This window comes from Montipora foliosa, chromosome 6 (assembly GCF_036669935.1).
Source record: "Montipora foliosa isolate CH-2021 chromosome 6, ASM3666993v2, whole genome shotgun sequence".
In the NCBI taxonomy this organism is placed as follows: domain Eukaryota; kingdom Metazoa; phylum Cnidaria; class Anthozoa; order Scleractinia; family Acroporidae; genus Montipora; species Montipora foliosa.
In genome coordinates this window covers 550,732-575,731 of record NC_090874.1, presented here as the reverse complement: position 1 = coordinate 575,731, position 25,000 = coordinate 550,732, and the positions used below count along the sequence as shown (strand labels likewise).

Sequence of the window (25,000 nt, the reverse complement as noted above, 5' to 3'; positions counted from 1 at the left end):
AGATCTAGTAACTGCTTGAATACCATACCCTTCACGGCGGCACATTCCTATAATTATCACCCGTATATGGCAGTACCCTCCTCCCCCCTCCCCCCTTCCATGTTACTTTTGCCCAGTACTGTAACTTTTCATTTGATGGGCCTATCACAAATGTCGACATGGATTTTTTTTTGTCCAGCAGACTTTAATTTCTTTGTCAACAGTTTTGCTATCTAATTTTATAAGGTTTCAATCCTATTGAATTCTTGACAGCCATTTGGGTGCCCCTCTCATTAGTTGTTTATGATCCAAGTTTATTTTATGAGGTTGTCAACCCGTGCTTATTTGAGTGGGCTTGTAATATAATCAAAACAAACACATTAATCCCAAAATAATAAAAGCTTATGTCTGCTTATTCAACAGTTCAGCAAGAGCAAGTAGGGGTGAGTACCAATTTTATTATCATTCAAACACAAGTCATTGCAACTCTAACATGGAGTTGCAAGCCAATTAATCCTCCACTCCACCAGCTGGGTGCCTTATTAATTTCAAAGGATTACCTTGTAACCTCTTGATTTGATTTTGCATTTATTTTCTTCTTCTTCTCACTTAATAGTTATACTGCATTTATGGGACTTCTCATACAGAGGATGGCAGTTTAACAAGAGCTGCTGATCGCATCACCATATCTCAAGCTAGATCTCAAGATTGTGACCTTGATCATCCAGGTGGTATTCTTGTTTTTTGCTAATTTGTCATTAAGGGTTCGTACTGTGCCCTAACAGGAGGAATAAGGATTATTTGCCCAGTTGGTTAGTGCACAGCCTTTCTCTGCAAGAGGTTGAGAGTTTGATCCCTAATGACCTCACATCCTTGCTTCAACTTCTTTCCATTCTGTGTAGCTTCAGGTAGCTTTAAATGCCCTAAAATCGCCCCACACTAAATTTTGGGTATGTTTTTGGTTTGTCTTGAGGTATGTCTGAGGTATGTTCTGTGTGGCTCTAGTATGTTTTAGGTATGTCTTTCTCAAAACATACCTAAAACATACATTAAAAACATACCAAACACGTACTTTTTTAAAACGGCATTACATACCTAAAACATATCTTAGTGACATATTATAAAGGTAGGTAAGTTGTTAAGAGAGAAATGACATACTGAAAACATACCTTACAGACATACCAAAAAGGTAGCTACATATCTTAAAAAACATGGATTATATAATGTACCTACCTTTTTGGTATGTCTGTAAGGTATGTTTTCAGTATGTCATTTCTCTCAGGACAACCGAAAAAGTGCCTTGAAAGCTCTGGGAGAAATGACATACCAAAAACACATCTTTCCACGATATCAGAAAAGTAGCTCAAATCTTACGGAGAAATGACATACCAAAAACATATCTTTCGGAGACATCAGAGAAGTAGCTCAAATCTTAGAGACATGACATACCAAAAAAGTAGTTCAAAATCGATCTTTAATAATAATTTATACCAAAACCATAGCTTCAAGAGATACCAAAATTAATTTAAAAAATGAGCCTAAGTTCAACCTTAAATATAACAAGATTTGGTCTTATTCAAAGTCTGAATGTTAATGTGATATTTGTCGAGTTAAAACTCAGACACTGTTCTAATATTTCTCACTTTACTTAGCTTAAGCAGTGTCCTTTAAAGGGGCCAAACTTTGACCATAAAATCACTCGTCACGCAGATAAATGAAAATGAAAGCTTTTATTCTGGGCATTCTATAGACTGTGACAAATATCATCAATACACCGTATTCAAAAAGTGGCGGACACGCGGACACGCGGAACGACCTAGGTTCTAATACATGAAAGCGAGGTTTGGTAGGCCGTATTTCAGTCTGGAAAATTTTAGTAACAGCTGTCAGCAGATTTATGTTATACGATATTCCGGTCTTATCAGGGCTAAATCCTCCGAAAATGGCGTCCTCAAGCAGTACAGTGAATGACTCATTTATTCTTTCCAAAGATGACATTCCCGGAGCCTCGTTAGCTGGGCTATTCTTCGCTGAAGAATGAAGAGTTGCAGTTTTGGTTGCGCGATGCGGTGTCGTGGGGATTACCTTAAACTTTGCTTGTAAAATGGTAATCACAAAGCTTTAATTTTAAATAGTAGTTTAACAGGTTTATCAGTTACCCCTTTTTAAAAAAAGTGCACTTTGCGGGGTAGAGGAATACTTGAAAAGTGGACGCAATCAAATGGTGATAGATCCTGATCCGGACAAAATTTACACCAAAAGAAAAAAGAGGATTATGAATGTTATGAGCTGCACTCCTTCGTCATCACCCAGCGTGAAATACACAAGTGATGGCTGGGGAAAATCTCTAGAAAGGATGCCTTCATTCACTCGCATTGACTTCCTTGAGAAAAAATTCAGGGCACTTGAGTGGCGATTGTTTTGCTTCGAGAATATTTCAAAAAATGATTCTCTTATAATAATTACCTTTTACACAGGATTTCCTAATTTGAAAATGATGAAGGCTTTGTATGAATTTAATGTTTTACCAGATGATATCAATGTCAGACAACAAACAATATTTTGTTTGGAAAAATGAACCAGGGCACATGTATACAGTATTTAATTATTTGTGTTGAAATGGATATTAATATCTGGGAGTTAAGTAAGTCTCCTTTGAAAGAAACATGGTGTACAGCAACAACATTGGAAGATTGAAATACCCTGATAATTGTCAAAGTCATGCATTACTGTTGTAGTGATAATAACAATGGATTTTCAATTCAAAGTAATGAGATGTATCTACAAAGTGAAAACTAACCTTGAAAAATAATAAATCGAATTAAATTATACAACAGGATTTTTTTCACTTTGTTGATACATCACATGTATTTTGAATTGTGTCTCATCCACAAGTTCTCTAGATGGCCAGATATTTATCTGTCCTAGTTTCAAGTGAATAAAATTGATCCAAGATATAAAAATTCTGCTTACAATTGACTGGGTTACGTTAAAAAACTGAGCCGAGTGTATTTCGGCGAAGCCTTGTCTGAGGCGACGCAATGTAAGAAAAAAATTCATCTATGGTTTTCAACGATTGTTTCACTTCAAATGTTCACTATGACCAGCCTGAATGTCGTCTCTTGCAGAGGACAAATATTGAATGTTTTCTCCACTGGTTCCAGGCCGTTAAGAATCATTTTTTGAAATATTCTCGAAGCAAAACAATCGCCACTCAAGTGCCCTGAATTTTTTTTCAAGGAAGTCAATGCGAGTGAATGAAGGCATCCTTTCTAGAGATTTTCCCCAGCCATCACTTGGGTATTTCACGCTGGGTGATGACGAAGGAGTGCAGCTCATAACATTCATAATTTCCTCTTTTTTCTTTTGGTGTAAATTTTGTCCGGATCAGGATCTATCACCATTTGATCGCGTCCACTTTTCACATATTCCTCCACTCCGCAAAGCGCATTAAAAAAAAAAAAAACGGGTAACAGATAAACTTGTTAAACTACTATTTAAAATCAAAGCCTTGTGATTACCGTTTTACAAGCAAAGTTTAAGGGAATCCCCACGACACCGCATCGCGCAACCAAAACCACAACTCTTCATTCTTCAGCGAAGAAGGATTCAGCCCAGCTAACGAGGCTCCGGGAATGTCATCTTTGGTAAGAATAACTGAGTCATTCACTGTACTACTTGAGGATGCCATTTTCGGAGGATTTAGCTCTGATAAGACCGGAATATCGTATAACATAAATCTGCTGATAGCTGCTACTAAAATTTTCCAGACTGAAATACGGCCTACCAAACCTCACTTTCGTGTATTAGAACCTAGGTCGTTCCGCGTGTCTGACATTTTTGAATACGGTGTATGGATTACCTTATTATAAAATGTTTGATGAGCTGATGATCGGCCTCATTTCAAAGGAACATGAAGCATAACTCTTGAGAATTACACACTCCAAGTCACCACTTTATCCTGTCAATCCACACCTGTATCTTTCCACATTTGTTTGAGGACAAATTCGCCCGGAATCCTCTTCACTTTCCTTCAATGTATCATGAGTATAAGAACGCACACCGGTGGCTCAGTCGGTTGAGCACCGGGCTGTCACGCGGGAGGTCGTGAGTTCAACTCACGACTTGGTGATGCGTTAATTCTCACTTGTGCGAGTATGTTAGCCAGAATTTAAGGCACTTTTAGGAAAATAACTTTACGCGAACGAAGGCATTGTCAAAGCAACCGGGAAACGAGTGTCAAGGAAATCACCGACGGGAGATTTAGCAAATTCGACCAAAAGACACGACCAGTTCGAAAGCTGCGAGTTCCAGACGCTCTGTTGACTTTTTCAAGGAAAACAGAAACCCGACCATTGAAGTTTCTGGCCTAGATGATAAGATGGTCTCATCAATAAACTTCAGCTCTGATGCAACAGGACAACCGATAATGAATGTGAAAGATTGATATTTCATGTGGATGGGTTCAATTGCATTTGCAGTATACAGACACGCGCACGTAGCCATCGCCTTCGCTTCCTGAAATCGCTTGATCTTTTAAAGCTTTAAGACATACAACGGAAATACAAATGAAAGGATCTCTGTACGGTGGCCAATTTACATTATCAACTCCGTTGATAAAACCTAATTTTTGTAACGGAAATACAAGCCTGTTTTCGGCAAATTTTTGCGCTCTTTTAAAGTGGTTTTTTCTTTTTGCTCTCATTTTTTCGACGGCGATGAAGGCAGAAATTTAATTGACCATAGCTGGTGAATTCGAATACGCAGCCAAGTATTTGCATAAGAAAGAATAACAAAATATTGTATTTTTCTCGTTCGTCAGAGTTTTCAGAGAGCGCCGTTGAATGCTAACAATTGTGGCGTGCATGGGACATAATAGTTGTGTCAAATGCGAACTATATACACTATATATCGTACCCGGTGATGCTATATTGTAAGCGTTGTGGAGAGATGTCCTATCACAACATTGAAGCGCTTTCGCAACGCGCGGCAGTAACTGAAAATTTATGCTTTTACCAAAACCAGTTGGAAGCATTGCAAACGGATCGTTTTTTCGACTTATTAAAGTCGAACAGACACAACTTTTGCTCGAATCTGAGGGCTTGTACGTTTGGGAATACTTCAAGACACTCGGCGACAGAATTGACCTCTTTCTTGCGTGCTCCGCGCGTGAATCAAAAAGATTACGAAAGTGTTGATGTAAACTGTCAAAATTGACCAATCAGAGGGTATACCAGGAGCTGGTATACCGGAATGAAGAATTTAAAGAGATGCTTACAGGCTCTCCCGCCTCGCCTCGACCCAAGCCCCCACTCGCTTTTCACACGCAGTTCTTTTCGTTTTCTCGACTATCTGAGAGCCTGGAACAGGCTACGGCGGTTTTGGCGGTTTCATTTAAACTTCGGCAAGGATCTCATGGATATACACACCAACCATAACTCTAAAAAAATGATTATTCTAAATCAGCGAATGTGAGAGAATATTTTAACACATATTAAATGAAAGGTGTTACAATTGAACCCACTGGGAACTCGGAAAAAATCCGAGCCCCAGGTGGGATTCGAACCCACGACCCTCCGTGATCTAGTACGGATGCTCTTACCACTGAGCTACTGGAGACTCTATGGTGAGCAAGGGTGAAATGTGGGTATTTGACTCGAGCTGCATCACGCAGCCACGGAGTCAAATATCCACTGACTGCATAGCTCATAACTGCATTGCGCAGTCACATTGAGAGCATCATTGAATGATGTGGCCAACCAACCATCAAAGTGAGTGAATGTGAGAAAATGTTTTAACACATATTAAATGAAAGGTGTTACAATTGAACCCACTGGGAACTCGGAAAAAACCCGTGGCTTGCGCGTGCACATTTTCCTGCGCTTTGTGACGGCTACCCATAATTACTTCGAGTTTTGATTGGTTTACTGGATTTTCCCAGTCCTTTTTGATTGGCCAAAGTAATTACTTTGGTTTTGGTTTTACAACACTCATTTGAAAACTGCTCTAATATATATATATATATATTTTTTTTTAGTTGCTGGAATATTATTTTACAGGAGCGAGATACATTATAACCTTGTTTCACGTGTTTCACATGTGCACAGTTATTTAAAGCTAATATAATTCTTCTTGATTTTCCTGACCTTGTCCAAGAAAGTTCCAGCTATTTACTGGGTTGCCGTAGGCATCCCAGTCGGAAAATGGGTAGATTATTATTTTTACTGGGTTGCCTTATAAGGCAAACCCAGTCGAGGTCTTCGTTTAGTTTGTTTGTTTTCTTTTTTTTCTTTTTTTTAGTTTTTTTTTTTTCCGTGTCGGTAAAAGTCTTGCCTGTCACTCCCCTGGTAAGTGGTGTCTTTGTGTATAGAGCCTTCTGGGCGTATTTTCTTAGGATCGAGAGGGTAGTGGAACTGCGTAGATTTCTCTGGTGGACACAGTAGAATCATTAACTTAGCCTGCAATGGCGTCGAAAGTCATGCAACGCGAATGGCGTTTTAGTGGATCCTTAAACAAAATATACCCTTATGGAGCTCAATAATGGAAAGTCAGTTGGATAAACTAGGCATGAATCTCAAAAGCGACGAGTACTGGACCTCGACAACAATCTATCGCCCGTCGAGACGAAATCAAAGTGAGCAGTATTTACCTGAAGTACATGGTAATTTGACACAATTGAGTTTCTTGTCTTCACGCACGCAATGAAATAGGAAGAGGTTTTCGCCTCTAAGAGCAAATATGTTGTTTGTTTCAATAAAATTTTCGCTGGAAAAGGATTCTGTGGTATTTTCTGCCTTTGTGAATTATAATATCATGTTGTGTATTGAATTTTCGAGCTTAAGGTTGAAATGTGATATGGGAGAAGTTTTTTAGTATTGCTCTGTAAGCAGGAAGGGTTCACAGGCCTGTTGGAAGCGTGCTTGAGTTTCAACAAAATGAGCCCCAAAATCAGTGAAAACTTGTGACGCAGATGAATAATAAAGTAGCTGCTATTTCCAAAATGATGGAATTACCTGGTGATAAATAACGTCGTACGTGTCTTGGAGAGTAAATTTTGACTTTGCATAAATAAGAGTTGGGCGATTGTGATCTTTGTTTTGACTTCGCTCATTTCATTGTCAAACTTTTTAACACTTGACAGAAAAAGAAACTTACAAAAACCCGGTATCTTGCCATCATTTGACACAGATGCTTCACTGTTTGGCGAGTAAACATACAGCGGTAACTTAATCACGGCGCCCGCTGAATTCCGGCCAAGTCACTTTCGATTTTGCAATTTACTTGAACGTAGCAAAAATCTCCCAAAATGTTTGTCGCTGATCGTAACTTTTTATATTCTATATTCACGGTTCAAAATTAATGTTGTTTTGATGTCGTAAATATTTTATTCTCGATCGACCGTCCGGTTTCTGAAAACTGTGTATCGATAGTTATTTGCTTTTTCATCAATATTTGTTTTGCATAAAGCAAGCTAAAAAGATTTGTACCTTGCTGAGTTCGCATTTGTTAGAGTTAATAGTATTTTCGGTCCGATGCTTCTTTTTTAGGAGGGGTACGTTATTTTGGTCTCCCATCCAAACACTAACCCCGCCCGGCAGGGCTTAACTTCAGTGAACTTTAGTATTAGAAAGCCTTCAGATGCTCAGAGGGCACACTTGTGGTAAAAAGAAGTTGTGAGGGAACTTGAAAATTATCAACATGTCAGCCCAGAAGCCAATGTTTCTCGCTTCTCTTTTATTTGTTATTCTTCAGAGACTGGAATGCTGTATTTCAATACCACACAATTCAGTGCCTTCTGATTTTCTGTAGCACGTACCACAGGCAACCCAGTGTATGCTTCACAGAAGCATCTCGTTTTTTTTATTTTCCGTGTCGGTAAAAGTCTTGCCCGTCAGTCCCCTGCTAAGTGGTGTCTTTCTGCATAGAGCCCTCTGCCCGTATTTTCTTAGGATAGAGAGGGTAGTGGAAATACGTAGACTTCTCTGGTGGACACAGTAGAATGATAAACTTAACCTGCAATGGCGTCGAAAGTCATGTAACGCAAATGGCGTTTTAGTGGATCTTAAACAAAGTATACCCTTATGGAGCTCAATAATGAAAAGTCAGTTGGATAAACTAGGCGGGCGGTGAAAACAAATACCTGGAATCGTAAAAGCGACGAGTAATGGACTTCGACAACAATCTATCGCCCGTCGAGCAGAAATCAAAGTGAGCTGTATTTACCTGAAGTACATGGTAATTTGACACGATTGAGTTTCTTGTCTTCACGCACGCAATGAAATAGGAAGAGGTTTTCGCCTCTAAGAGCAAATATGTTGTTTGTTTCAATAAATTTTTCGCTGGAAAAGGATTCTGTGGTATTTTCTGCCTTTGTGAATTATAATATCATGTTGTGTATTGAATTTTCGAGCTTAAGGTGGAAATGTGATATGGGAGAAGTTTTTTAGTATTGCTCTGTAAGCAGGAAGGGTTCACAGGCCTGTTGGAAGCGTGCTTGAGTTTCAACAAAATGAGCCCCAAAATCAGTGAAAAATTGTGACGCAGATGAATCATAAAGTAGCTGCTATTTCCAAAATGATGAAATTACCTGGTGATAAATAACGTCGTACGCGTCTTGGAGAGTAAATTTTGACTTTGCATAAACAAGAGTTGGGTTGATCTTTGTTTTGACTTCGCTCATTTCAGTGTCAAACTTTATAACACTTGACAGAAAAAGAAACTTACAAAAACCCGGTATCTTGCCATCATTTGACACAGATACTTCACTGTTTGGCGAGTAAACATGCCGCGGTAACTTAATCACGGCCGCCCGCTGAATTCCGGCATGTCACTTTCGATTTTGCGATTTATTTGAACGTAGCAAAAATCTCCCAAAATGTTTGTCGCTGATCGTAACTTTTTATATTCTATATTCATGGTTCAAAATTAATATTGTTTTCATGTCGTAAATATTTTACTCTCGATCGACCGTTCCGGAAACTTCCTTCTGCTCTTTCTAAAACTGTGTATCAATAGATATTTGCTTTTGCATCAATGTTTGTTTTGCATAAAGCAAGCTAACAAAATCTGTACTTTGCTGAGTTCGCATTTGTTAGCGTAAATAGTATTTTCGGTCAGATCCTTGTGTTTTAGTAGGGGTTTACTGTTTTTGGTCTCCCATCCTAAAACTAACCCCGCCCGAAAGGGCTTAACTTCCGGTGAATTTTAGTATTAAAAGCATTCAGATGCTCAGAGGGCACACTTGTGGTGAAAAGAAGTTGTGAGGGAACTTGAAAATTATCAACATGTCAGCCCAGAAGCCAATGTTTCTCGCTTCTCTTTTATTTGTTATTCTTCGGAGACTGGAATGCTGTATTTCAATACCACACAATTCAGTGCCTTCTGATTTTCTGTAACACGTACCACAGGCAACCCAGTGTATGCTTCACGGAAGCATCTCGTTTATGTAGTAACGGAGGATAAAAATTTAAAGTAATAGACCATTTTTAAATTAAAAAGTTCTATTTTTACTTCATCTTAGTCTGAAGATTACAAAGACAAATCATACAAGTTGACTTCCGCTTCATTAATATACCTGTGTCCAGTATGTAATTATAAGGTTGCATATTAATGCAGCTATAAATGACCTGTTGGTGAAATAAATGTTTTACATGATGAGGTATCTCACTTGTGATTGTTGTACTGTAGTTTACAATTTAAGGAGCCCTGAACATGAGAAATGTAGCAATTAATGCATGAATTATTCCTGGTTGGTACACGCATAAGGTAGTGTGCCGTATATGTATGTTTATGGTATTTTTGACTTACAAATCAGCTATATGTTCTTGGTATGGTGACGGTATGTTTTAGGTATGGTGAACATATCCAAGACATAACTTTCAGCTTTGTTTTTGAGGTATTTTTAGGAAGTAGCTTCCAAAGTGCTATGCATTAGGTATTTTTGTGGAACTATGAATTTGTTCCAAAAATGATGCTTAATGGTATATTTTTTGTATGTCAGAGGTAGCATTAACATATCAGTGACCTACCTCTGGCATAACAATTTAAAGTATGTACTTGGTATGTCATATGTATGTTTTTGGTATGTGACTGATATGTTTTGGCTATGTCAAATTTGATATGTTCATGGTAGTTTATTGATGTGTTTGAGGTATGGTTGACATACCCAAAACATAATTTTAGATAATTATGTGGCCAAGGTAATATATTGTTTTAGGTTCTTCCAAAGTGGTATGTTTTGGTAAAATTTGTTCCAAAGATGATGCTTAATGGTATGTTTTTGGTATGTCAGAGGTAGCATAAACATATCAGTGACCTAGCTCTGGTATACCAAATTTATAAGTATGTACTTCAATGGTATGTCCTATATATGTTTTTGGTATGTGACTGATATGTTTTGGGTATGTCAAATTTGATATGTTCTTGGTAGTTTATTGGTATGTTTGAGGTATGGTCGACATATGAAAAACATAATTTTAGATATGTGGCTAAGGTATGTTTTAGGTACTTCCAAAGTGGTATGTTTTGGCTACCTTTTTGGGATATAAAATTTGTTCCAAAAATGATACTTAATGGTACATCTTTGGTATAACAGAGGTAGCATAAATATATCACTGACCTAGCTAGCTACCTCTTGCATACCAGACTAAACATGGCATCTGACAGGATGCGGCGATGCGGATCCGCATAATTCACTGAAATCCGCATCTTCCGCATAATTCCGATATTTTCCGCAAAAAACAGAAGAAATATCTGATATTAGTGATAAATCAGCTCCTTAACATCCTCAAAAACATAAAAGCCGAAGAAATTGACTGTTTTGAAACGCTTGTTTTCCTGAACATTGAAGAAAACACACCATTTCCTTCGCAAGATGAAAGATCGTAAGCAGTTTCCGCGCAATTTTTCGCCAATGAGCCTGGACACTAGTTTTTGTTCCTACAATGCTTTCCATTGGACGAGAAACAGTTACACTTCAGCAAATGACGTAACTGATAAGAAACTAACGGCGCGTTCGATTGACCGTATTCCAGAATAGGATTACATGGAATACAAGTTAGAAATCCTTTGTTTTTACGGAGATTCACATTAGAAATGTCGAACACCTGCGAAAATGCTATTTTAAACATATCTTTATTATCCTTGTTGCTTTAAAACGCCAGACATACCGTTTTGAATTCATCACTTCACGTATTCTTATTCCGGAATACGGGTGAATCAACCGCACTTTAAGTCAATGATCGAGGGAATGGATCGCGCTCCAAAGGTATTACAATTTTGCTCCATTATCTCCAAATTGAAGCAAAATTCATGATGAGAACCAAAATAATTTTTTATCGCTTTATTTATTTTACCAAAAGTTGCTAACCCTTTTATTTCAACGGTGAAAGCTGGTCGCAAATTGATGACTCCTCCATGTATTTTATAAATCACAAAGGGCAAAAAATCAGTCACAAATGCGATTGTATTGGTTGCAATTTCGATTACGGATTTATCGTAAGCATGTAAATACATTGGACGGGCTTAATTATTAGTTTTATAACTTGTTTAAGTTTCCGCATAATCAATGCATGTTTCCGCATAATATGGCCAAAAATTTCCGCATAATCTTTAATTTTTTTTCCGCATCCTATCAGAAGCCATGACTAAAGTATGTTCTTGGTTTGTCATATGAATGTTTTTGATATGTGACGAATATGTTATAGGTAACAGGAGGCAGTGTGGCCCAGTGTTAGGGCGCTTGCCTTGAGATCCGGAGATCTCGGGTTCAAGACCCGCTCTGACCACTCGTTGAATTTGTTCCTGGTAGTCCCTGGTTCAACTTCCCAGCTGCACTTGTAAATAGCCAACTGGTTTGCCTCCAGCCAGTTGGGACTCTTAACAGTTGCTGTTGTTGTGTTCTGTTGTTTCATTGATTGTTTCATTGGCCCTGAAAAGCCCCTATGGGGAGCGGTCAATTAAGTATGTATTGTATTGTATTGTATTGTATTGTCAAGCCATACCTTTGACATAACTTATACATACCAAAAACAGCACTGATGGATAGAGGGGGGGTGTAGAATGAGCGCACCTTCAGCTTCTGGGGAGAATACCCTCTAGAGGGTAAAGGAACTTCTGACATTAAATAAGGTGTACCTTTACCTTTACCTAACAATATATTCAGTACCCTATTCCAACCTATTCTTGTCAGCCATTTGGGTGCCCCCCATGATCCAAGTCTATGTCATGTGGTTGTCAACCTGTAGTTGTTTGAGTGGGCTGTATACTGCAGTTTGCTTTACCAAAACTGCAAGCATATCAATAAAATATTAAACGTTATTGACTCTGCTTTAATTCAACAGAAAGTACAGTACAGCCAGCGCAAATATGGGTGAGTATTAACTGAAGATAAGCCTTGAACAATTCAAACAGTTTGCAGCTCTATGCAAGTTGTGAATCACAGAGTTGCAAAGCTAGTAATTATTATTATCAAAACCCCAATCCACCAGCTGGGTGCTGTAATTTAAAGGGATTATTCTGTAACATTTTGATTGATCTTGCCTTTATTTTCTTCTTCTCACTTAATAGACAGACAGCAATAGGAATTCTCATACAGAGGATAGCAGTTCAACAACAGCTACTGATCGCAACACCATATTATCTCAAGATTGTGACCTTAATCATTCAGGTTGTGTTTTTGTTTTCTGTTTTTTTCACCAAGGGTTCCTACAGTGTATTAACAGCATTTTGTAGGTGAAGGGTTTTATGTTGTTAGGCAAGTTAAAGACAGACCAATTTGATTACAACAAGAGAAAATAAGTAATTTTGGCCCTTATACAGTACATCCTGCTTTGTGTTTTTCCAAAATTTGGCTGCAAATTGAAAAAAAGGGCAAGTTTATGTTAAATATGATCATACTGAAAAGTAAGAAATACACATTATTTGATTTGTTGGTCCATGCACAGGATGTGTGTCAATTGAAACAAGTACAGTTGCATTAAGAAGATCATGATTTTCAGAGTTAATTTTGTTTTGCTTTTTTTTGCAAAAGTCTGAGGGCCAGTACTAGCGACCCAACAAACTTCCTTTATTGACAGCTTGTACATTCAAGATGGCTGACTACAACAACATGTCTCCCACATACAATGTCATGACAACCGCTGACCAACATCTCCCCCCTTTGGGAAAAAATAAAATAAACAAATAAAACCTACATGTAGGGATATAAAAGATGGTATTCTACATGTACATTCAATGAACAATACAATAAGAGAACTGCAAGTTAATTGTTCAGTGTCTGTTTGTGGATACTCAGAAAAAAAAAATTATAATGTCGATTTCTAGCCAGTGACATAGTTTTTCAGTCTTTTGGGGGGTTTGATTAGCCTTCTAGATCTGGTCTGCTAGACTGGAACACACACATCTTTCAGGGGCTATTGTTGTGCAGGGTTTGGTGTTTCTGCTTGAGATGCAGCCATAGGGTTCTGTGAGTTGACCTGTGTAGGTTGTATGGTTTGAAGACTGACAGGGGTCAGTGATAGCATGATCTCTTGAGGGTTTTGTTGTGGCTGATTCGGACGGTGCGGACAGGACTACGTTTGTTCCGTGGCTTCCTTTGATGGTTTCTGGTAAGTGTTTGTTTGACAAGTGCTTGTTTTGACTTCTGCCTGGGGCTGGTAATCAGGAGGGGGTGCAGTAGGTCTTGGTTAGACCTTTTTCCTTCAAATTGTGCTTCCTTGAGGAGTGTGGATTAGGTGTAAGACCTAGGGTTGTTGTGCTTGATGACTTCACCATACAATGTAGATCCACGGTTTCCCACACTGGCGTGGAGGTGGTTTGGCATAGGAATAGGTACCAATGTTGAGTGGTTGTTGCTCTACACTCACTGACTTGTCATAGTACACTTTGCTGTCATGTCATTTCTTTAAAATTTCCTCCCCAACAACTCTCAAGTTTAGCATAGTGGGTGACAAAAGTTGGCAGTGTTGTTCTGGTTCGTCGTAAAAGCATAGGCTGAGCCGGTGAGTACATGTGGCCTTGAGGTGGGGTGTTTCTGTATATAAGCATAGCATTGTGGAAGTCATCAGCCTTTTTCAACATGGATTGTGCAACCTGAACAGCAGCTTTTGCTCTTCCATTATCTTTAGGATGGTAAGGGGACGAAGTGGTACTATTCTACTGAGAACTTTCTGTAGTCTTCAGTGATAAAATGTGGTCTGTTGTCAGTGTGGCAGATGGCTGGAACACCATATCTTGCAAATTGCCCTTTTGTTCCCTCAGTGACTGTTGAGGAATGGGTATCTTCTATTTTGTCGACCTCAATCCAATCAGAGAAGTGGCAGACAGAGACTTTATAGGTAGCCTTGCATTTCAAGCTCACAGAGATCTTGGCTGACTGTCTGCCATGACCTGGTAGGTATTGGGTCTTTTGGTGCAGAGTGGCCATATTGGCGCAGGTGTAACATGCATCAGACATGTTTTGAATGGACTGTCACATATCTGGCCAAAAGAGAACTTCACATGCCATCCACATGTTCGATTCTGCACCAAAGTGTTTGGCGTGGATTTTGCGAAGCATTTCCTTGTGCAGAGACTGGGATAGCATCACTCAGAGATGACTGCTTTGTCTACTGGCCAACCATTAACATTGACTGTATAATGTAGAGTTGTCAGTGTTTTTGCTCTTCTCTTCATGAATCTGGTCTTTGGTGGTCTCTGTCAGTCTTGGGATTCTGGTCTTGTATTTGGGACTCCATTTCCATTCCAAAAACATCAAAATTTATTAGTTTTGCTCTGACTGGATGGGGAAGGGCTGCTCGTGAGTGTATCTGCCAAATGAAGAGTTGGCCCCTCTTGTATTTTAGGGTGAAATGATAATGGTGCAGTCTCATAAGCATCCTTTGCAGGCATTAAGTGGTTTCTTCATTATGGTTTCTAATGGCTGGTGGTCTGTGTGAACTTTGATGTCAGGCTCGCCTTCTGGAAACAGTGGCAGATTTTCAAGCACTGCTTCCCTATTTGGAAGTAGCACTGTTCTGTGGGAGTCTTGCTGGAGGATGCGAAGGCGGCCGGTTGTAGTTTACCATCCCCATTTGGTTGTAGAAGGGCACCACCAAGAGCGTGATCACTGGCATCCATCTGAAGTACAACTGGCTTGTGAAGATCATAATAGGCTAAGATTTGGGCTGAGGATATCAGTTGCTTCACTTTGCTGTAGTGAGCCGTGGAGCAGATGAAGGGTACAGCTTCTTGGGGGGGGGGGGGGGGGGCAGTCGTAGGGATTGAATCACTGAGCTCAGGTTAGCACAGAAGGGTGACAGATAGTTGACGGTGTATATGAATCAAAAGAGTGCTTCCTTGTTCTGTGGTGTTGGCATGTGTGTTATGGCTGTTACTTTGTCTGGATCAGGTTCTATTCCTTTATCTGACATAATTGTTCCCATAAACTTGACTTCTTTAAGCTTGAACTGCAGTTTGCTTGCTTTGAGCTTGATCTTTTTATGCTGGCAGCGTTCCATTAAAGCAACGAATCCTCTGTCGTGGGCTTTCGGAGTTTCCATGAAGTTGTTGCCTTCCCAAAATAACAGGTTGTCATCCAGTTCCACTATACATATGATGCCATCCATGCCTTCTAATGCAATTGTCAGCCTCATCTGAAAGTATTCTGCTGCACTGGTAATACCAAAGGGCAGACAAAGCCATCTGTGTCTGTCATATGACATATGCATGGTGGTCATCCATGATGACTCCTCATGGAGAGGGATATGGAGGAAGCCTTCTCTGATGTCAACCGGAGAGAAACATTTTGTTGCGCTTAGTTTGTGAAGCTGTTCATTTACCGTAGGCATTTGGTGTTTTGGACATTGGATAGCCTTGTTCACGGTTTGGCTGGGGTCAATGCACACTTTGAATTTTTTTGGGTTTCTCTGGTTAATTCATTTGAGCACCATGGAGTTGGTTCACTTACTTTGACTTGGACTCCCTCCTTTACGTATGAGTCTGAGACTTCTTTCTCTTTCATTCTTTTCGCTACTGGTATTCTATGGACTGGCATCTGAACAGGTTGAACGTTTTCATCAACGTGGAAGTGAACAGATATGTTCACATATGTGATATGTTTGTAAAGTATTGTTTTGCCTGCCCGATTGCTGCAATGCTGTGTACTTGTGCTTCGAGTGAGTATTTGTAACCATAAGCCTGACCTTGGGGTAAGTCATATTGCTCCTCTTCTGTGGTATACATGTCTGTGTGATAACTATCTCTTGATGGGGTGGCTGCTTTCATATGAGGATCACGTCTCTGGCAGCTGTGTTGGCCTCTGGGCTGCTGTTTCCTACTGAATCTGTTACTGGTAGTTTGAAGTTTGTGGTGTTCTAAGCAAACCCAGGCAAAATGGTCATTGCTTCCACTATTGGTGCGAGTCTTTCTATTAGTGGGACATACCTTCCATGGATGTGGTCCATGCCGGTCACCGCCCCAAAAACATGTTCCAGGCTCCCTTTGGAGTTTCATCTGGCTGTGTCTGAGGCCTGTCAAATGGACGTCTTTGGTGATTCCTTTTGACGAGTCAGCAATTAATATGTTTGCTTGCTTGGTGGACTCTTTAGCTCTTTCTGCCATAACTACATAGCACAGAGTCTTCTTACAGTTGTCAGGTTTTATGTGTGTTTTAAGCAATTCAGTTCTCATGTTATCCACATGTAGGCCAAATATGAATTTGTCTCTACAAAGTTCATCACTTAGCTCACCATAGCTACATAGGCTGCCAGCGTGCTTCACGTTTACTTCCCTCTCTTGTATGGACTAGCAGGTGGCTCAGGATGTCCAGAGCTTGAATTGGTCAGTCTGAAGTGAACTACCTGTGGTACCTGTGTAGTGGGCTCATAGTTTATCCATCCAGCCCAGGGTTTCTTTTTGTCTTCATCTGGGATATGGGGTTCAATTATATATCAGATGACGGATTCAGGTCCTTACCTGGAAGAGCAGTCCATAAAGCTGAATTTTCTAACAGAGGACTTTTGTAGTGAGTTGCTCTACCGTTCCATTACAGGATCCTTAGCGAGGTCGCGGTAGTTGGCTTGAATGCAGTAATCGTTGAATCGTACTTTGCAGTTCTTGAAATTTTTACTTACATTACACACAAGTTTGAGCTCTGGCCTTTTGAGATTCACCATTGTTTTTTTCCCACTTCTAACACCAAGTCTCGAGCAGCTTGTACATTCAAGATGGCTGACTACAACAACATGTCTGCTATATGTTATGGACAAGTGCTGACCAACACATCAAATACCTACGAAAAATAAACACAATGACCAAAAGTAGCAAGAAAAGGAAAAGAAGACTAAGTAGGAAAATGAAAAGCTGCACAGTGGTCGTAGAAACAAAAATGCTTTAGAGCATAGATAGTATTTAAATGACAGCCAATGTGCAAATTGAAATACCAGTATAGACATGTTTACGTAATGTGTGATTCCAGAAAATATCCATACCCCACCCATGGATGGTTCTTCCAATTAGATCCCCCCATCCGCTCGGAATTTCCGTTCCAGTGTTTTTAAGGTGAGAATTTTACTGGTTTGGCGTCAGTTCCGGCTTGAACAAGACGAGGTCACTGGCCGGTGGCTCGGTGTTGCCTGCCTTGTCAATTTTCTTGACTCTTAAACTGGCGGTCAAGAAAAGATTTTGCATAGTGACGCCTAAAACAGCTCGAAACGACCAAAAAAACATAACACAGGACTCAGTTGACACTTTGCTTGATCTTTCATTGAATTATTTATTTTCAAACTTAATTGCCGTGCAAATCGCAACAAATGTATCTATTCTTGTACAGATCGATAACAACAACAACAACACTGACAGAGGATGATCTGCCTGTGACCGATCATAACAACTTCTGCTAAACATCTTCTCGTTCCCAGAGCTGCAATCCTTTTGGCCAAAAGGATCGCAGCTCTGGGAACGAGACTGCATCTGCTAGGGAAATCGTGTATAAACAGCGTAGCAAATCAGCCTGCAAAAGAAACGATAACATGAAACATGTCATACATTATCATGGCTTCTGATAGGATGCGGAAAAAAATTAAAGATTATGCGGAAATTTTTGGCCATATTATGCGGAAACATGCGTTGATTATGCGGAAATTACACCGGATTATGCGGAAACTTAAACAAGTTATAAAACTAATAATTAGGCTCGTCCAATGTATTTACATGCTTACGGTAAATCCGTAATCGAAATTGCAACCAATACAATCGCATTTGTGACTGAATTTTTGCCCTTTGTGGTTAAATTACATGGAGGAGTCATCAATTTGCGACCAGCTTTCACCGTTGAAATAAAAGGGTTAGCAGTTGGGATTTTCCCGCAACTTTTGGTAAAATAAATAAAGCGATAAAAAATGATTTTGTTTCTCATCATGAATTTTGTTTCAATTTGGAGATAATGGAGCAAAATTGTAATACCTTTGGAGCGCGGTCCATTCCCTCGATCATTGACTTGAAGTACGTTTGATTCACCGTATTCCGGAATAAGAATACGTGAAGTGATGAATTCAAAACGGTATTTCTGGCGTTTTGAAGTAACAAGGATATTAAAGATATGATTAAAATAGCATTTTAGCAGGGGTTCGACATTTATAATGTGAATCTCCGTAAAAACGAAGGATTTTTAACTTGTATTTCATCAGTTCCATGTAATCCTATTCCGGAATACCGTCAATCGAACGCGCCTTTAGTTTCTTATCAGTTACGTCATTTGCTGAAGTGTAACTGTTTCTCGTCCAATGGAAAGCATTGTAGGAACAAAAACTAGTGTCCAGGCTCATTGGCGAAAAATTGCGCGGAAACTGCTTACGATCTTTCTTACGAACTTTCATCTTGCGAACGAAATGGTGTGTTTTCTTCAATGTTCAGGAAAATAAGCGTTTCAAAACAGTCAATTTCTTCGGCTTTTATGTTTTTGAGGATGTTAAGGAGCTGCTTTATCACTAATATCAGATATTTCTTCTGTTTTTTGCGGAAAATATCGGAATTATGCGGAAGATGCGGATTTCAGTGAATTATGCGGATCCGCATCGCCGCATCCTGTCAGATGCCATGCATTATGCTCTTATGGCAATTGAGACACTGACCATCGTCTTTCTTCATTTTTCCTTCTCTGAGTGTGGGAAAGTGCCCCTACGATGTTTCAGCACAGTCCGAGAGGCACAAAAACGGAAGTGGGGAATCATATCGTCCAGGACTCAACTCCTCTCTGTAACACATTTTTAAATCTTTTGCCGTCATTTTTCCACACGCGTCCGTGAACATCTCTCTTCATACAAGTCCTCTCACATCTTCAAACATTTACTAAGCTCAGAACGTTGTCGTCAATCTTGCTCTGCGGATTGTTTCGAAATCCTTGATTCCGCCCCTACTAAATTTCAACTTAAACTCAAGGAGGGTATGCATATTTGGGTAAAGCCTAATTTAAACCAACAAGTTTATCACGTCAACCTGACACTTACGCTTTAGGCTCTACCTTCTTTCTAACACTCTGTAACTCACTCAAATATGTATTTCTTGTCACTTAATCATATTTAATTATGCATGTTTCGCCTAGTTGTTATATAATCCTAACGGTTTTTCAAATATTTTGTAACTGACGATGATGTTTGTAACATCGAAACATGTCTTCGAAATTAAAAAATGTCGTAACTTTCTTAAAGATAATGATTTGCTTTCTGCTGTCTCGACCTTTTGGTTCTAATATTTATATCCTTTTTAAAGACTTTCCTCTCATCCCACGTTTTAGAATATTCCGTGTTTCAAAATATTCTATATATTCCGTGTTTTAGAATATTCCGTTTATTCCACAATTCAGCCGTTCCACCATTCCATCAAATAGGGTAACCCTGTCTCATATGATCAATTGTGTCATTTACAACCCTGTGGAAAATTCTTCTTGTGGCCACCCCCCTCCCCCATACCCCTCGGAAATTTCTACACTTTAGCCTCCCACCCCCAAGGAATTTCCATTGACCATACGTTGGGGGTGGAGGGGGGGCCTATGGATATTTTGTTGAATCACACAATTTTATTTAAAATAGATATGGAGATGCACAAGCACATACAGCTGTTTAGGGAAAGGTTGTCCAAAAGAAGCGTAAGAGCGTTCGCGACAATGCCGAAAGATGGTATGGGAAATATTCAATAAAATAAATTTAACTTGAAGAGAATGCCCAGAATCGAAGATGCCACGACCATTCAGTGAAGACCTACGGGGGCAAGCTATTTCGATGAAAGAGTTCTTAGGATATAGCGTTGATGAAGTGGCAGTAGGCACAGGCTTATGTTGAAGCTCTCTCGCTATCACGTTGCCAAAACACGTCCAAAAACAAAAGGGTTCATTAGCAAAAGCGATGGCTCTGCATGTGCGCCACGATTTTTGGTACATTTCTCTGACTTTCCCTGCGAAACATGACATAAAATAAGTAAGGTTACAGTCGTCAGAATCATGCTTTCTCTGTGAATCCTTACCCTTTGTTACTAATTCATGGCCTGAATCATTTGAGTGAATTTTGAAACTCAAATATCTCAATATCAGTAAGTGAGCATGTATTTCGAGGTGACGTTTTCTATAACATTGCTGTCATGTTTTCGTTGACTAAAAACTGACAGTTTACCATAATGCCTTTCGGCATTGTCGCGTACACTTTTATGCTTCTTTTGGACAACCTTTCTCGAAACAGCTGTATACAGAATGAAATCAGTGAGTGAAAGGGAAAGATTAGCTACATGATTTTCTGACTGGCCCTTGTCTGCTCCTATCCGATACCACCTGACTTCAACCTTGAAACCATACTTACAGCTTGTACAGAACTCTTGGACATCAGTGGAGATAATTTTTTTTTTTACACTAACTATAGAGAAGTCACACTTTAACATGGCAACTTCGATAATCCTAATGGCTTGTTTGTTATTATAGTGATTATAAAATTACTATTTGAAACTTGTTGTTATGTACAGTGATATTTTTCATGTGTTTGTCAATTAAGTACTAGTGATTCAATTTACTTTCTATTGTAGTGGTAGAATTGATCAGACCCCAATCAGGGCCACTTAAGGTAATAAGTCATTAAACTCTACATGTATGTTTACAAAGGGTTGCACTAAATAGCAGAAAGGCCGATGAACCCACTCAAACATATGTAAACTGTATGTTCGATGTATGTAAGATGTATGTACATGAACATAGACAAAAGAACTTGGAAGACTAAACATAAATAGCTAGAATTGAAAGATATGTTACAAAGAGCAGTTTGAAAGATAATTTATGTCACAAACTTTCAGACTCAGTTAAGATATTCGTGAAAAAATTGCTATTTACAATTTTTTGAAACTATGTACAGATTTCTTCAGTCCCAAGGAAACTAAACTATTTCAGAACTTGCATGTGGTATTCAATTCATAATATATCATGACCTTTACTCTCCTTGTACTAGGTGTGCGGGAGGCGTGGTGGCCTCATGGTTAGTGCGCTCAACTCCAGATCGAATGGTCCAGGTTCTAGTCCTGGCCGGGGACATTGTGTTGTGTTCTTAGGCAAGACACTTTACTCTCATGTTGCCTCTCTCCACCTAGGTGTATAAATGGGTACTGGTGAATTTAATGCTGGGGGTAACCCTGCGATGGACTGGCATCCCATTCAGAGGGGAGTAAAAATACTCCTAGTCGCTTCATGCTACAGAAACCGGAGATAAGCGCCAGCCTGATGGGCCTTCTAGGCTAGGCTCGTAGCAGACTTTACCCTTACTAAGTGTGCAACCTATAATTTTGTAAGACTAGTAATATATCTCTATGGTTTGCCAAGCATCCTGTTAAGCATTCAGACTTCTCATAAAAATGCAGCCATTTCATGCTATTGTAACATATTGGTGGAACCCCACTATTAAGTTTCGGCATCAATAATCAGACTTGCTGAACTTTGTTTTGTATAGTCTGACAATTTTTCTGACATTGACTGTTATCTTGCTAGGGTGAATATCTATTTGTCATATCATTGTCTGAGCCATTGCCTAGTCGAGTCAATTCTGGAAAGGCAGAATTTTGTGGTGTAGCCACTGTCAATTTGGAAAAGTTGGGCAATCAAGCGTTCTTGGGGGTTGTTCCTCGTAAGTGAAATTCACCTTAACTGCACATGTACTTTATGAACTCCATTAGAATGCTTCCCTCAAATACAGTTTGTACAACATAAGAAACCCTTGAATGATGTATTATTATAATCAAACCATCTTAAACTTATGTCTTTGCTATATCTATGACGTAATCAAGTACAGTAATGGGATACCTGAATTTGTGCAATTGTGAAAAGCCCGCAGTTCTTTGTATTTTATAGGAAAATTCACCTCCTGTAGAGGGAATTTCACGATAAATTTCATGCAAAAAACCAGTTTATCAAGTGAAATTCACAAGTCTGGTGCTCAAATTTTCCTTGAATCCCATAGCTTTTTCAAAGATGAGGCCACTGAATTTACCTTTTGGCAAATGTTACAGTATTCAATGCTTAACACCTGACTGGCAAAATTTTGATCTTTGAGTTTTATTCAAAGCCTGTTTTGTTACCATCTTACACTTCAGTGAGCATTGCAGCTGGTATAAATTGCATTAATTTGCTTGGCTGGACCTTGTATTCTGCCATATTGATCGAGGTGTTGACGATTCCTGAGGCGATAAGCAAAGCACACTGGGTGGCCCACAATTCTTTACATCTGGAGTTAATGATACTTGTTTTAGGAAAAAAAAACATGTTTAAACCGTTTGGCCACCTATTTGTTTAAACCTTTCTTAGGATGTCCCTCACCTGGCATTGTGCAAGTTAATGTGATGACTCAGAATGGTGAGCTTCTCGGCATAACATGTTTCGAGTATTTTGATGAAACAACTGAGATGTTAAAGGAGATAGTTAGGAATCCTGCAAAGCAAGCAGATTTCTTTCTCAAATGGTCAGAAGTGTGCAAATCAGTTTCAGGTAAATGAAAAGAATATTTGAAGGGTTGCACATTAAAAGTTATCAAAAGTGATCTTTTTTGTTTTCAAATATCTACAATGACCTACAATGTGGTACATTATAAGCTAAAATTAGCTAATGACCTGTAATAAGCTAAAATAAAAGAAATATAATTTGCAGCCCTGAGGGCACTGCAGCATGTTTGCAGTACAAAGGTAAAAAACACTTGGATAGTACCAGACATATCGACATTTTGAGAAACAACACAACACATGTCAAAACATGTTTTGACAGAAACTTCTGTCATCTTCAGTTTAAATTACAAAGTACAGATTTGAATATATAGTGTGAACCAAAATGTTAATTAACTATAAGAACAAAAGGAAACATGACAATGTAAAATATTACAAAGAAAGTTTTAAGTTAACATGATAATGTTGATGATTAAGTGTAGGTTTTTCCCATTGAATGTGAATGACTTCTTTTATCTTAAGTTGGAAGGTGGTGGAAGCGTGATCTAGGATGCTGAAACAGTCATTAGAGCACAAAGTGTGGTAATGCTCAGAATTTTGTAAATGTTTAAAAATGTGCGAGGTCCTATCACTGAAAATGTGCTCACGTACGCGCGTGGAAAAATGCCGGGTAGTTTCGCCAACGTAGCAGGCACTACAGTCCGCACACAAAAACTTTTTTTTTTTTAATTTTTTTTATTATTATTAGTATTTTTATATACACTTTATTAATTCTCAAAACACAACGTACAGTGAAAGGCTACATTTAGATACAAACGTTTTACCAACAATAAATAGACTGTACAATTATAATTCGCGATTATATGTACATTGACGTTTTCTATTTACTACATACGAACATTCATTACATACATACATACATACATACATACATACATACATACATACATACATACATACATACATACATACATACATACATACACACACACACACACACACATACATACATACATACATACATACATACAAATCCTTAAATTATAATTATATAATAATGACTTATACAGTACATACTTTCAAAAAAATTGTACATAAATTACGATTTACTTAAACCGGATGCTATGCTATTGTCCATTTACTGTAAACCTCTCTCATTTTATTGTCTCTAGCGCATATGTATTTTTCGCTTTGGTAAAAGATTGAACGTTATCAAGATCTAGGAGAAGGTCGTTGACACAATGGATTCCGAATGTAGCATACTTTTCATAGAAAACTGGTTTATTGTTAACTCGTATTTCCTGGTTGTTCCAAATTATATAGCGCCAATCCTTTTCCTCTGCAAACATGTCTCGGAATTCTGACCACCATTGTATTAGTTCTTCATAAAACTTAGAAGTTATTACAACTAAAAAAAAGGAAACCTCCATAGTGTTTTAGAATATACCAAAGGTACGTTTTCCACGTACCTTTATTTGAGCTGAAAACTCTCTTTAACCAGCTTAGTCGAAGCGCTTTAAGGCCATGTTACACGAGGCAATTGTTCTTGCAACTCGCAACGCAACAAACGTTGCGTTGCAAGTTGCGAGAAAAAATTCACGTGTAACACCATTTTGCAACTGCAATTGTTGCGTTGCGAGTTGCGAGAAAAGTACAACGACACTCTACTTTTCGCAATGTTGCGAGACAAGTTGCTTGCGTGTGACATCCCCTCTGCAACTCGCAACACAATTTTGTCAGAATGGGCCAATCAGAGCTCGTCTTTCAGCGACTTAGCGCGTCCGCCATTTTATTTGTTATTGTACGCGTTGCAAGTTGCGAAAGAAGTTGCCAACGTGTAACATACCCTCTGCAATTTGAAAGGTTTTTTATTCGTCATCGTTGCGTTGCGAGTTGCAAGAAAAATTGCCTCGTGTAACATGGCCTTTAATCATTGAATCTAAATCCGTCATTTTCAAGCCTCCTTCTTCATAAGTATTAATTGTTGACAATCTAGTTACCTTATCCTTACCTTTCCATAAGAAATTGAAAATTAACTGGTTAACCTCCTTTATAATAGTTTGCGGAGTTGGCAACAAAGAGG

General features: G+C 38.9%; 1 protein-coding gene and 1 pseudogene across 3 annotated transcripts in view; one reads left to right on the top strand and one right to left on the bottom strand.

The window, feature by feature from the left end:
• The window catches only part of LOC138006196 (uncharacterized), a 128,870-nt gene that overhangs the window by 71,608 nt on the left and 32,262 nt on the right, over nucleotides 1–25,000 (top strand). For all 3 annotated transcript variants that reach the window (XM_068852357.1, XM_068852359.1, XM_068852358.1), the window contains 7 exons: nucleotides 403–422; nucleotides 596–707; nucleotides 12,321–12,349; nucleotides 12,547–12,646; nucleotides 21,025–21,062; nucleotides 21,974–22,109; nucleotides 22,787–22,966. In XM_068852357.1, the coding sequence (XP_068708458.1) occupies nucleotides 403–422; nucleotides 596–707; nucleotides 12,321–12,349; nucleotides 12,547–12,646; nucleotides 21,025–21,062; nucleotides 21,974–22,109; nucleotides 22,787–22,966 (615 nt within the window). The remainder of the gene's footprint in view (nucleotides 1–402; nucleotides 423–595; nucleotides 708–12,320; nucleotides 12,350–12,546; nucleotides 12,647–21,024; nucleotides 21,063–21,973; nucleotides 22,110–22,786; nucleotides 22,967–25,000) is intronic.
• On the bottom strand, nucleotides 16,060–16,854 carry LOC138008437 (uncharacterized; annotated as a pseudogene).